General features: G+C 37.5%; 1 protein-coding gene across 1 annotated transcript; it reads left to right on the plus strand.

Annotated features, from left to right (window-relative positions):
* The first annotated feature begins 379 nt into the window (after positions 1–379).
* ARL6 (ARF like GTPase 6) lies at positions 380–14,629 on the plus strand. Its single transcript, XM_034060194.1, has 7 exons — positions 380–525; positions 2,954–3,015; positions 4,185–4,253; positions 6,905–6,999; positions 10,763–10,892; positions 11,513–11,568; positions 13,797–14,629. Exons 1-7 carry the CDS (start codon positions 403–405, stop codon positions 13,820–13,822), a joined length of 561 nt encoding a protein of 186 aa, XP_033916085.1. The 5' UTR covers positions 380–402; the 3' UTR covers positions 13,823–14,629.
* Positions 14,630–15,031: the final 402 nt, after the last annotated feature.

Below are 15,031 nucleotides of genomic sequence, written 5' to 3' on the forward strand. Positions count from 1 at the left end.
AAATGCAGTGGTCTTCCTTTGATTTCAGTTTGGTACAAGGCAAGGAGGAGTTGCTGTTGTGCTCCTATTTGGACTGCTCAGCATCATGGCAATATTTCTACCCAGTGAATCAAGGACATTGTATTATATAGACAGGGCTATAAACGGCCAATCTACTTTTGTATCAAGGGCTCTTCACTATAATCAGCTTACACTCTATTTGCTTAGTATACCAAGCAAACCTGCTGTGACAGTGTTTGTGTAGTGTCTTATTCACTCTGTCCTTTAAAAAGTTTAAGGACTGCTTAGCCTCATGCCCACCTACTGTGCTGGCACAGCTGTGCATGTTATGGTTTTCCAACAGCTATTTCCTCCTCTGATTTTCTGAACAACAGGTGATCCCTGTGTGTTGGAGCCAGGACTATGGGATTGTTTGACAAGCTAGCAGGATGGCTCGGGCTGAAGAAAAAGGAGGTTCACGTTTTGTGCCTTGGCTTGGACAATAGTGGCAAAACAACGATCATAAATAAACTTAAACCTTCCAATGTAAGTACCTACTTAGTTCACTGTTGCTGGTTTTACTGCAGGGTTGATGTTTGCTTAAATTGGTTTTGCATGCTGTTATACTAAATATGACTTTGGGAAGATGTGAAGAGCTTTTTGATTTAGTACAGTGGAACAAATACCTTTTAAGGGTTTCTAGCTACTTTAAATGTAAGTATCCATGTCCATCTCGTGAATACATTTCCCAAAAAACACGGTTAATATGGCATGTTTTTTCTAAGATCACTAAATAAGGAAGGGTTTATGATGGCTGAAATCAGGATCTGAAACAGTTTTCCTAGGTCTCTTAAACAGTTGCTGTAGGATTGCAGTTACGAGTGATGTGTTGAACATTTGTGATTAATACAGTTGTGTAACAGCTTGTCTGCATTTATCATGTTTATTTTAAAGTCACCCTGAGAAATAATAAGTCTATAATAAATAATAAATGTGAAGATGCACACTTATTGGTGACTTCAGCATTTTTAAAGCAGAATAGCTTTCAGTCCATTCATCCAATGAAAAGTGCCTCAGCCCACTAAGAGTGAATAGTATTCTGAGCAAAGTTTAAAGTAGGACTGCCTTGTTTCTGAGTATGTTTATGGAATAGAAATAGGTTAATTTTGTTGGGCATGTTCAAAGCCAGAGGTCTGTGAATCTTCATCATTATGCATCTAAGAAACCATGGGTTTTGCTGTTTACATCAGGACACAGCATTTGGTTTTTTAGCTTCCATTGACTTTTTCCTGAAGAGTACCACTGGATATTGATTTAAAAGTGTACCATAGTAAAGATGCTATTCCTGCATTCCTGGCAATTATTCTTCCACTGAAAATTAACGAGTTTTATGAACAAAGACTATAAACTATTTGTTATCTGCTGTCAGTCATTTGGGGGAAATGTACAATTTGTACCAGGCAAACCATATATTTGTGTCATTTTTGAGACCTTTGTTGTAGCAGGGTTTTTATGTTGTGTCTTAAGCAGTAAAGGATTCCTAACTAGAGCTGAATGCAGACCTTGAGATTTATCACAATAATAGGTATTAGAGAAGGTCCCAATGGAATTACACAAGTACAATAAACAGGATTTGTTTGCTTTCCTGTAAATCATGTAATGAAAACTTACTTCTGAATGTTTAATGTGATGCTTTGGGAGGGTAGTTTTGCAGACAGCTTGTGTGAGTCCTGTCCTTGCAAGACATGACAGATTCTCTAATGTGCAACAAGTGTTATTTGATGAGACTTGATTAAATTGATTATTATTAGTAAGTTCAGTGGACAGATGATTTTGAGCTCTAGATCAACCCAGTCTTAAGAAGAAGAACTGCTGCTTTGCCTTGGGAGCAATATGTTAGGTGTCTGGCAAATACAGGTGTTTCTTCAGGGCCTAATAAATAAATTTGAAATAAATGTTAAAGAAGTAACATTTTCTTCTACCCTGCACAAAAGTTTTCCTTGGGAACAAGAGCTTTTGACTAAACTGTTTACAATGGAGAAATGCCAGTTTCATAAGGAAGATGCAGGTGAACAGGCTAAGTTTGCTTCAATTACATGCAAAAAGTCAACTGCTTATAAATAGCATGTTTAATAAGGGGCTCTAGAAAGCCTGAAGCAGGATTGCATGTCACTTTTTCAGGTAGCTCTATAATCTAAGAGGTGTTACCTGTCTCCCTACTCAATGTTGATGCTTCTTAAAAGAGTTACTCTCTTGTTCCAACTTAACTGATGGGCTCTTTTGCTAGCTCAGCAGTAAACCTGGTTATTAGACAGATCTCTTAATAATTCTCTATGGTTTGGCCATAATTATGGTAAATGGTGATTTCTTCCAGTGCTCTAATAGTTTGAATTCATCTAGGGTTAAGCCATTTTATAACGTTTGCTGTATAATTCCCAGTGTCACATAAACTCCTCCAGCCTGTGGACAGAAGCTGTGAGCATGGCAAATCTAATATCTTGATGGAATTATAGCCTCTTTTATGTAAGAGGCTTGGGGTGTTGTGCAGACTTGTTTGGGTTGACATTGTGGTTTCCAGACTGCACAAATACTGTGAATTTTGACCTCAGTCATATTCTTCAAGCTGATAACTTCCATGTTAGCCTATTTTGTATTTATTTCACAGGTAATATCCCCATATATGCATGCACACAGGCTAATGTAAAGGGTAGAATCTCATTCTTGATGGTAAAATGTTTTCAGTGCTCTTGTCCGATAGCATTCACTGTATTTCCTAGAAAACACAAAACCTTGAGTTTGAATTACAGTACTTGTCTGGGAACTTCTTTACTATAAAGTATCTGGATTTATAGAAGGGTTTTGCATTGCACAGTTGGGGGAAAAGTAGTTCTGTAATGTATTCATGTTTCAAATATAGTTAAATATTTACATTTTTCAACTAGCTCATAAAACTTACACTTTCTTTCCTTTAAAGGCTCAAACTCAGGACATTGTCCCAACAATAGGATTCAATATAGAGAAATTCAAGACTTCAAGGTAGTAGTTCTTTCATTTTCTCCATTTAGGAGTAGTAATTAATATGCAATAGTTGGACTGAATTAGCTCTTCTAGTGGGATGTAACCAAGTACAATATATGGTGCTACAATAACATTACATGCCGTTTGGTGAAACATTGTAGTACCCAGGAATCAGAATCACGATCCAGGACTGACAGTGTTAGAATATGTTCTATGTTCTGTGCTGCTATAAAACTGTGCATGTGTTAAAAAGCCAAAGTTTTTGCAATCATTTGTATAAGCATCTGATTTCTGTCTATTAACAGTTTCAAAATAGGGCATTGTTACAGTCTTGGAGAGAGGCAGCTCCTCAGATGGTAACCTGTATTTCACTAAGCACTCTCACTGGAGGGAGTCTGAAGGGATTGTAGTTTAATCTCATTAAATGAAAAATGGTGACTACAGTGTTAGCGATGGAAAGAATACAGGGGCAAAGGTCAGGAAAAGGAGGAAGAAATCATCAGTTGAAGGAAAGCTAAGATCTAGAAAAGGAATGTAGTGAGACAAAGATACTTCAAGGAGGTAACATTAGCTATTATTTTACTGTTTCTGTAGCTTTGACAGTGTATTTTCAGTGGGTGCAGTAAGTTTTCAAACCAAGTAGCATGACCAACTGGATGAGAGATCTGCAAGAAAACTGTTTATTCCTTGGCTTGTTGTGTGGGACAGAGGGGGCTCCTATTTTTATAGGAGGCTCAACAACTATAGTCTCAGTAAAGCGCATCAGACAGGTTTGGGGTTTGGCTACATAAATCAATTACTATTGCTTTCCTTTGTTCTGATCCTGTAGTGGGAAAGATGACCTGCAAATACCATGTAGCATGATGGATACTGACATGATAAAAAAATTAGAGGCCGAATGGGATCTTATTTTGTGTTTGATGTAACTTTTCATAATCATTTTAGTTCTTTGATTCAGAGAATAAACAGGCATAGTTTTCCATTGTGAAATATCTCTAACATGACCACAAACTGTGTAGGATATATGGAAAGCAGATAGAGTAATCAGAGTTCATTTGGGAATCTTTCTCAGTTGATCAGGATACAAGCTGCTCTGTGGGTTATTTCCTGCCAGGGTAGCAAAGAAAATAGTTTGGGATTGGATTTTGTTCTTTGCCTCATATACATTTTTTTTGTCTTTGTTGCAGTTTGTCTTTCACAGTGTTTGATATGTCGGGTCAAGGGAGATACAGAAATCTATGGGAACATTACTACAAGTAAGCTTATAATTTATTTTAAAGCACTGATGTTCATACTAGGTGTTGTATGTTATTTAAACAGCAGGATGATATCTAGTGGTTAGAAATGATTCAGAGAAGACTTGCATGTGGTGTTTAACAGGAGGTCATTCTGGATAAATAAACCTTTCTGTTCTAAAAAATGCTAATTGCTATGTGCTGTTAATCAGCATCATTTTGGGGACATCTTGTTAACCTAAAGATTAGCTGATGATCCCATAGTAGAGATGGGATTTAAATGTGCAAAATCAGTCCTGTAAGAAAGCACTAAGATGAGTTGGGTTTCCAGTTTTTCTGTTCTTCTGTAGGCTGGTGACCTAAGACCCAAAAGGTTTTGGCTGAAGGCTGAGAATTTTAGAGGTGTGGGAAACTAGCCTTAGAGCATGAGGTACATGTAGCTAATAACTTGACCAAGTATTCTTAGATGTTAGTTATTAAGTAGGATATTCACTGTAATTTATAACACTACAGTATTTCCTTGTGATAATAGACACCATGTTCTGTTTTACTAGCTTCTCATGAAGTTTTCATTTATGTTGTCTCATTGTTATTCTGCAATATTGATGGTAGTCTAAATAATGTGAACAGTAGTAAGCCATACAGAAATACCTGCGTGAAATAGAACAGAGAAATTCTGAAAATGCCAATATAAATATTAATATTTAATGTGATAGAGCTTAAAGTATTCTTTAATTGAGGATTAAAACTTCATCTCCTTTCTGCGCAAAATATGTGTTAACAAGTTGAAAACTTCCTGTGTGTGTAGGAGATCTTCACTGTCCAAAAGTGTTAGATGTACGTCTTCCAAATCTTTTGGTTTTCAGTAACTGATGCCCTTAGGCTGCACTTAAAATGCCACCCAGGTGCTTCATAGCAAATGTTTTTTTCCTGACTCCTGTATTTAAAGCAGCAACTTTTCCTTTGTGTGGCATAAACAGGTTTTTTCATCTTAACAGTGAGAAAGTTTCTTAGGTAATGCTGACAGTGAAATGTGCACTTGTATCCACCTGTTTGTGATCTACTGCAGTGGGCACATGTTTAAGATTAACTGCTATGAATAATATAAAACTAATAATGTGTTGTTCAGTTTGTAATGTTGCAAGTATTGCAAAATGGCAATCAAATCCAATCAAGTGTCTTAAGTAGTTGCTTTGGAGTACTTGCAGCTTGGCTTTTTGTTCTATTTGGCTTGACACTGTCTTACAGGATGTCCTCAAAGTACACTTGTCTTCAATATATGTAACTTATGTTGTGTCCCCATTACCGTTACTTGTTTGTGAAGTTATTTTTTGGTAGTAAATACATGCCAGGACTCTGATTCCTCTAGAAGAAATCCTATATGCTCATAAATATTACTTAGGTATTTTCAGTTAATATGCAAAAGCTTTACTTGGTGTCAGAGGTCTTCTGTACTCCAGGAAAGAATGGACCTTCTCATACAATCTTAGGTTTGTCAAGTTATTTCTGCTTTTCAGTAAGTCTAGGTCTATCTTGTATCAAAATACAAAGATAGATGGGGGGGTGCAGAGGGAGGGAGTGTAAATAATGTATGTGTAATTGTCTCGCAGGGAAATATAAGGAGAAATGAATATTACATTAAAATGTGATTTAGAAATATTTTTGTGGGTGTTTATAACTGTTCATCTGAATTAGTCTTTATTTTGCTTTCAGATAAGTTGCAATACATGAAACATCAAGTTATAAAATATCATTTATACTCTGAAATAATGAGTTGAATAGTCAAGGGGAAATTGTTATAAACTGAAAGAGGGTAGATTTAGGTTAGATATTAAGAAGTTCTTCACTATGAAGGTGGTGAGACCCTGGAACAGGTTGCCCAAAAGTTGTGGCTGCCCCATCCCTGGCAGCATCCAAGGCCAGGTTGGACACGGCTTTGAGCAACCTGGTCTAGTGGAAGGTGTCCCTGCCTGTGACAGCAGGGTTGGAAGTAGATGATCTTTAAGTTCCTTTCCAACCCAAACCATTCTCTGATTCTATGACGTGGTGTTTAGGAGCTGACTGCTAAGCTGTGGTCATGTTGGCAGCGAGATGTCTTCATGATTAGAAATAGTTGGAACTTTTTACCCATTATTCAAAGAAAAGAAAGATCTTGTTCATGCAGACCTTTGTAAGTTACATTAATCCGCATATGCCTTGTTTGCTAAACAGCTATGGACACATGCTTTGTTCCTAGAAAGGTAAATAACCTTTCTCTCACTAAACTTAGTGTAGTGAACTTAAATAGTGCATGAAATTAAGAATTTCTACAAAACCCCATTTTAGATTTCCCGTGTCTGACCACACTGTCAGAATAGCAGTTGATTACATTTTCAGAGGTCATTTTTCAGCCTCAGAAGTGAAATGAAGCTCTTCTGAAGGGTCTGTATAGACTCACCCTTTTATGAGCTACACAGCGAAAACCTCTTGTCTCAGAAAATTAAGCAGGTTACCAAAAGATTGAATTTTGGAAATAAGGCTGGATTCAAATGTCAATGGTAAATACCAACAAAATTTACCGGGGGGGAGAAACTCAGGTTTGGGGTTTTTTCTGGTGTTTCTTCTGAAGCCTTTCCTTAATCAGTTAAAGAGAACCTATAATTTGCCTCTTTGCTTTTTCTTATGTTATGCAGAGAAGGCCAAGCCATTATTTTTGTCATTGATAGCAGTGACAAATTGAGAATGGTTGTGGCCAAAGAAGAACTTGACGTCCTTCTGAATCATCCAGGTGAGGAGGCTTTTTTTCCTCTTCTGTTTCCATATTTATTATGTTGTCTTAAGAAAAGCCCTTTTCTGACACATTCTGCATTCTGAGTAATATGCAAATATTTTAGTCATTGCGAATACTAGAACAGTAATTGCCTTCAGTAAGTTCACATTTACAAATTGATCATACTTCACTTGGCTACCCTGGGTTGGGTTGGTCTCATTAATCAATATAGCTCAGAAGTTGCATTGTTTAGAGGAAGAATAGACTGACCCTTTGGAAGCTGAAAAGCCTGTACATGATGATCAATGCATACAAAAAAGTATCTCTCTGTCTGGAGTTTTCATGAAGAAAGCTGATTCTTTTAATGCAACTTTTATTTCCTTTTTTAATCTTCATTATCTTTTTAAGCTATTATTACACTTCAGCCAGCAATAAGGAGAGGTACCAGTCAGTCAGTTTCAATTGTCTGTAAAAGGATGCATGGGATAGAAAAAGATATGAGATATGATCAGAGGAGTGGGTTTAGGGGTTTGGTTTGGTTTTTTACATGAAGCTGCACTTTTCAAATCAAGTTCTGAGATTAGTCAGTCCTTTGCTTCTCTGCCCTCCCCTGTAGCAAACATTACTGGAATGTGTTCTGTAAGCAGTATGCAGGTTTGACTTTCAGCACTTAAGGTAGTTGCTCTAACCAGATTATAAAGCTACATATAGGAAATTCAAAAGTTAAATAAACCTGTAATTCCTTTTTTATTTATTAAGGTGGTAAAGCCTTAACTTCTGGGGTTATCATGCTGAAAGTCAGAAAGGAGAAGCTGACTTTGCATTTCTAACCAAGAAAATTAGTATGTGGTAGGGGCAGTTGTATTACCATGATTGTATTTTACATGAAGACTGCATATAACACATCAGTTCGTCAACTAAGGTGCTGTAACTGAGGTGTGTGTGAGAGCTGACTGGGCCCTCTTAATTTCATGTTCAGGGGTATGGGTCATTTCAAGTGCAGACACTGAAAGACAGACTTGCAAAGGTGAAAGGGGAGGATGAGTTCATCCAAAGGCTGCAGGTGGATTAGAGACCAGGGAGCTTTGTACCGAAACAGATATTAACCACAGTAGTAAAAGGTGATTCTGTTGGTAAAATGGAAGGTGCATAAGAGCAAGTGTGGGAGGTTGATAGTGTTGTAATAAGTTACTGGTTTATTAGAAGGCAAAAGAGTGAAAATGTCAAGACTGAGGAGGTGCAAGCTTAGGTGGGGCTTTTTATTTAGGCATTAAGAGGTTCTTAATGCTGATCTAGGAGGTCAGCACAGTTCAGTTGTTCATGTGTTTGTGTCTTTTAGTTCTGAAAGACTGTGCCTATGGCCACCTAGTATATTCCCTAGGACCAGGCAAGGGCAGTTGTGTGTTTCTGCCTTGGAGTAGCTCAGCTCAAATGCAGCTAATCATTTCTAATTTCAATAGGTCACACCTGAGAGAACCAAAGAGAAGAAAAAGTTCTTCTACTAGTAATATTTGATAAAAGTAGCTGTTAACTGAATCAATATATAACTGGCTTACTATACCTACATTTTTATGTGTATTACTGTTCAGCATCCTGCACACCCTACTTTCTCCCAGTCTATGCTTCCGGCTCTCTGAACCTCTTGGGGTGGATGACATTTACATGTTTACTTAAGGTTTAAATGGATGGAGGGTAACAAGCTTGATTCAGTTCCTGTGTGAAAATCTTAGCAATCCCTAGAAAAACAGTTCCCTCTGTTTTTGCCAGACTTTGCCTGAAGTTGTCAGGTGAAAGGGAATGTGTACTGGGAAGCATTAATGGGCATAATGGACTGTTTTGTAAATCAGAGCTAGGTATTCTTTTTACTTACATAAGTTACAATGCACTTTACATGTAAGTTTGTTTGATGATCACTGTTACACTCATATCAAACTCCATCCTTCAGCATGGAGCCTGTAGGTGGGAGATGCAGATTACTTGTTTTACTTGGAGATGGTAGACCGTAGATTACTTGGTTTAGATACTGACTCTTGGGTCACTTGATCTCTAGCACATGCTTCTAAAGCAAACTGACACCTCTGTAAATTTGAAATTCTTTGTATAAAATTATACATCACACATATCTAATCTGTGGGGGACTTTTTTTAATGTGTTAACTCAGAACTGCTTGCAAGTAGAAAATGTTACTTTCCATTAGTAAGTATAAAAAGGGTTGGGGGCATACTGTATCGTAAGAAACAGTGTGATAAGGTAGGACATAATGTCAGTTTCTGTGACCACCACTTTCTTTAGCAAACATCTTTAAGTGTACCTTTTCGAGTGTACATTTATGTGAATAGGTTGTGCCCCCTTTTAGTTGCTTTAAAAAACCCTAAGAAATCCTTGATTAACTTGGCTATTTGTATGTGTGTTGTCAACTAATTTCTGTCAATTTATCTATAACCTGCAACTTGTGGCTGCTAGGGTTCATTTAATGATATGATAGATTAATGCAGAAGTTTTAATCAGTTGAACAAAAGCTGTTCAACTGTGCAATCAAAATAGACTTAATGATACTTTGTGCTGTATTTTGAGGTCTGGCTTTTGTGCTAGATGATATCAGAAGATAAAATAGCTCCAGATAGGGTAAATAGGAAACTTGTGAGTGCTTTGGTCAGCATTTCTGATCTCTGTGTCTGGGTAGGCAGTGTTATCTGCACTGATTTTCATGGAAAGGTTCAATGGGGGGGTGAAAAAGAACATAATTGGAAAGGCTCAAACTACATCAGCGCTGAGTTTGTTGGGGTTTTGTTTTGTTGAGTCTTTTATATTGTCCCATCGTGTCATGTCCCACCACTCCCGCAGCAGGGACAGCTGGCTTATGGCTGAAGGAAGTTCTTAAATAAATCATTAGCTTGTTCCGATGTGAAAGAAAAGCCACTTTTCTTTTTACTATTTAAAAAGGAACCTGTATAACAATTTGGGGGGGCTGGGGAATGTTATTTTCCGTTCAAGAATTGATTGATAGACTCAAATCTAGATTTTCTAGATTTTTTCTAATCCTGTAATTCCTCCTTTGTTTGAATAATGGGAAAAATTCTTACAGTTAGTGTTGGTGCTGGCAGTTTTGCATCTCTCAATTTGAAGACAGTACTGTGTCTCCTTCCAGTGTCCCTCTAGTCTTTCACAGTAATCAGTGAAGCTTACACTTTTGAATATGTATGCCAGATATTGCCATTGGACTTCTTTTGGTCTGTAGTTCTCACTGCTAGCTGAGAAGAAGTTCTTCAAGTGAAGATAGGATAAGGGATGTCCAGACATGTACATGTTTTCCTATCTTATTAATTTCATGAAGTCATGGATGCTCTTCAGGATGCAAAAGGATAATTCAGACTACCTGCAACTATTGTTGTGAGGTTATGGATGAACACACATCATTTTTGTGTCCATTTTACACATCCAGTCCTCACCCAGCAGAGATGGGTAATATTTGTAGGCAGTTGTTTGATCTCCTGTTCCTCAGCTTCACCAGCAACTTATACCTACAGCTTGAAATGTAAGTATAAGGTAGGGGTAAAAGGGGTGGAAGATCCCAAAGACTCCAAGACAGTTTGTGAGCATTCTTGAAGCATGCTTCAGAGGCCATGTGACCCAACAGTATTCAACTTGGTAGGATACAACCATCAGAGAATTGCAGTTACAGGTGAGCAAATATCTTCCTGTACTGTTTGTAGCTTATTACATGTAGAGATTAACAAGGGTTGCATAATGCCATGCTAGTTCTATTTCTGCTCATGTCTAGATATAAAGCACCGTCGACTGCCTATTCTGTTCTTTGCTAACAAGATGGACCTAAGGGATGCAATGTCATCTGTGAAAGTATCTCAGTTATTGTCATTAGAAAACATCAAAGACAAGCCCTGGCATATCTGGTAAACTTCCCTTTTGCTACCCTTTTATTGGTATTACTTTCTACATTCATGTTTTAGCTCTACCATGCGACTCAGTATGATATAACATAAATTACATCGACTGGATATACTTGCTAAGAAACTTGTTTTAAACACACGATGTATTCCAGCATCCTTGCTGTGCATAGGAACTGCATGGGAAGATGCATTGACTCAATGATCTTAAAGTCATTTCCAACCTAAATAATTCTATGATTGTATGATTCATCGCTGTTGTTGTAGATAGTAAACATTTTTATAGCATAATCTGAACAAGGAGTTATCTTAATGGAGGTGCTGCAGAACAAGGTGGATGCCTTGTGTGGGACCTCTTTCAGAACCCTCCATGTTCTAGGACTAATTCCCCTACCCTGAAATTGAATTTAAAATAGATCCCATCTTGAAATGGTGTTTCCATATTTATCTGGAGGGTACTCTAGAATGTATCATTTGAGAAGCAGCCTTCTCCATGTGAAGCAAACTTAACTGGTTTTGAGTTAAGTTGAGCTACTTTGCAGTTCTCCAAATTACAAGTATAGTGATGACTGCACTAAACCCAGTATCTTTACAGTGTTCTCATAATATGACTTTTTTTCTTTCAGTGCCAGTGATGCTCTTAAAGGGGAAGGATTACAAGAAGGTGTAGATTGGCTCCAAGGTATATCCTATGTAATTCTCTTGCTCTGCTTTCATTCTGTTAAGCTTTTTCATTTTGTAAGGGTTGTTTTATCTTTATCATTTCATTTGTATTCTTTCTGTCCATTCCTGCTGTCAGATCAAATTACACAGTGAGTATTGATGCTCCATCTCATATCTGTCTTTCATTTACCTCCTTAACATACACAAAAGATCATGTCTGTTTCTCTGACAAAAGCATGTGCTTTTAATCTAGTGCCAAAATAAGAACAGCTTACACTGCAACTATCACAGAATATGCAGACACTCATAACTACATAGAAAATACCAGCTCCAGCCTAGAGAATGTATTACATGTTTTTAATAACAAACTTAGTATGGATGTTGTATATCCTTCTGGTTGCATGTTGGTAAGGGTCCGGTCCCTTTTGTCCTCCCATATACTGCTAAATACATAGAATAGTGAAGTGTGGTATTGTTTTGCTAGACTCATTCTCATTTTAGCTGCCTAATTTTCGTTGCTTACATTGTGCATGTACTAGGTAGCGAAGTATCAGCTGAATCTGCAAGTTCCTCTGTACTGGCCTGTTGGATGCTATGGCAGCCACTAGATGTCAGCGATGTTCCAGAGTCAGTGCCACTAAACTCACTTCAAAATGCAGCTAAACGATATCCAGCATTGTTTGGGATTTAATATATCTCCGTTTATCTGTTGATACCAGACAGCCCTTTGTACTTAGCATCCTCACTGCGAATTAGAAAGAGATAGTTTATTTTTACTGTGTTATTACAGACTACAAAATAGACATTTGGTCCAGTTTTCAGAGGAAGGGACCAAAAACAGTCTTTATAAAGAGATTTACTGCCCTACAGAAGAACAGTGATTCATTCTCCACCATCTAAAAGTGTTCTGTAGTAGGCAACCAGCATCTTAATGCTGAGTTTTGTTCACTGTGTATCCTGTTATATTTTGTCAGAAAACATTCAAGTTGCATATATGGATTTTTAAGCACAGTAAGCAGGTGATTCTGCTGTCACTCACATAGCTCTTCATAGCTATTCACTTCTCATGGGTTGTTAAACTTAATTTTCTGAGCTGAAATTCTTCATGGATGGGCTTTATCTAAAAGTTTCCTTTAACTCCTTAGCTCAGTGTACTTAACAGCTTAAAAGGAGTTGGGTTTTAAACCATATTGTTGCCTAAGCATGTGCAGTTTGGCACTTACTTACACTTTTAATGGATGGAAACTTTGGTATTGCAAGAACTATGATTCTCCTCCTCATTCCCAGATCACTAGATGGAAAAAACTGAAATAACTCTTAAGTTATAGAGGTCCCTAAACCACTGCCTGTGGATGCCATAAAATTCAGTGGAGGAAACGACACCTGGCTAATGAATGCTCAGTTCTCCCTGTCAGCAGCCACGCTTTCCTTAGTTACCTTTTGCAGACCCATTACAGGTAGTTCACAGATTTGGGGCAGAAGGGTTTACATTTATTTCCCCCAGCCTAGTGAAGGCTAAGTTTGCCTATTTCCCTCTTTTGTAATGCAACAACACACCATCAGTAGGGTAAAACCAACCTGTCTCACAACAGGCTAAACCCAGCTCACGTTCCCTGTTAGTGGGGTGAATTGTGCCAATTTCCACATTTTGTAATGGGGATGTGGTATATTTATGCTAACTAAGGAAATGGTTGAAGTGAGTTGAGAAGTGGCAGTCAGGCAGCAGTATGGAGAAGTGTGGCTGCTGAGAGCAAAGAAGTTCTCATGCAAAAACCCAAGCTTTACATCCACTGCTGTTGAGGAGTTGGTTCATGTTCAGTTACATGGAAGCTGAAAAGTGTACAAGGAGTTAGAATGCATAGTTCATAAAGGAAACTTCTAGGCCTAATTCTCATAAAAGTTATCCGATAAGCCCCAAAAGAAAAGATAAAAGTCTCTGCCCACGGCAGGGGGGTTGGAACTGGATGATCTTAAGGTCCTTTCCAACCCTAATTATTCTATGTGGTAAAGTCCTCCTGTTTAATTAGCAGCATTCAGGAGAAACAACTTGGTTGTGGAGGAATTTTGGAAGAGGATGAGAGATCAAGTTGAAAACAACTGCATTGTCCCCCATTCTTGTCACTACACCAAAATATCTTTTGGTGTACTTCTGTAACCTGGACAATACTGGGTTATTTTGTTTTCAAAAAGCAAAATATAGCAAGAATTCATCTTGTATTAAGACTAGCCATTTCTTTCTCTTCACAGAGCAGATACAAGCAAGGAAGACATGAGAGATAACTGAAAGATGGCGTTCTTTTACAGACTTTGTCATTAGGTGCACAAGTTCCTTGGAAAAGAAGAATGATTTAGATAAAATTAGCAGTTCAGCTAAAATACACTCTGTTGATTGTTCCCTTTTAGTATCTCTTCCAGGAAAACTGAATGTAGACAACATAGCACCTCAGGTATGTGCACTGATGAATTGAATCTTGTGACTGGAGAGCATATATATTAAAAAGTGTATATATTTCTGTTAAACATCTGCATTCATTTGAGTTTTAGGTGATAATCAGCTGTCGTGAAATGCCCCTCTGTTTCTTGGGGGGGGCATTTGGACACCTTTTGACCAAATGGGAATATTTGTTTTCCTGAGAAAGAATGATCAGCACTTTCTGAAATACAGCTGCATGAGACACTACTGATTTTAGGTGCCCATTTTTAGGTATTTCTGCATTTTTTCTGATGTTGGGGTTTTAATAACCATCTACAATAGGCTTCTAGAGGAATTTTTTGGTGTGAGATACAAGGATTTGAACATCAGTGTATTTGTTATAGATGATTGCAGATGTTTTTAAGGAACTGCTTTTAATGAAATGTTATAAATTGTTTCTGTAATATGCCATGAGTATATTTGCATTCAATAAAACTTTAAATATACAACATGCCATGGTAATTTTAAACTTATATATGTTCATTGATGGTCTTTATGTCTGAAATTTTTTGGTTTTGTGTTAGTTTCCTTTGGAATTTGTCCATTTTCCAATGGAAATAGCATTGTATACTGGAATAAAATGGTTTCTCTTTTGCCAAGTGCTTTATTTTGTTTTTAATTGCATATATTTGTTACTGTTTCTCATAAACTAGACTGTTCTGGCAGATAGTTAAGGTGCATACGGTTGAAAGCTATATTCTGAAAGCACAGTTAAGGGACAGTTCACTAGTTTACTAGATCATTAATATGAAATGTCTTGTACTTCTCTTGTGTATAAAAACTGTTCAGCTTTCAAGACTAATTTTTCCTAAGCTTTCTGTTTTCAAAGATGCATTATAGGTAACAAATTAAGACCTTTATTTTTGTCATGCTACCTCTCTCCCTTTTACCCCTCCTGCCTTGCCCAAGAACCAAGCAGACTGGCACTGTACTGATGAGCTGATTCCTGTGGGAGATGTAATATATGGGTCATGCAAAAGCTTCCTCCCCTCTTTATTCACATATGAAA

This window comes from Melopsittacus undulatus, chromosome 2 (genome assembly GCF_012275295.1).
Source record: "Melopsittacus undulatus isolate bMelUnd1 chromosome 2, bMelUnd1.mat.Z, whole genome shotgun sequence".
Taxonomy (NCBI): Eukaryota; Metazoa; Chordata; class Aves; order Psittaciformes; family Psittaculidae; genus Melopsittacus; species Melopsittacus undulatus.

Coding starts and splice junctions, on each gene's coding strand:
- ARL6 (XM_034060194.1), top strand. CDS start 403: ATGGGATTGTTTGACAAGCTAGCAGGATGGCTCGGGCTGAAGAAAAAG. Junction 526..2,953: donor ATAAACTTAAACCTTCCAAT/GTAAGTACCTAC, acceptor TTTCCTTTAAAG/GCTCAAACTCAGGACATTGT. Junction 7,000..10,762: donor CGTCCTTCTGAATCATCCAG/GTGAGGAGGCTT, acceptor GCTCATGTCTAG/ATATAAAGCACCGTCGACTG.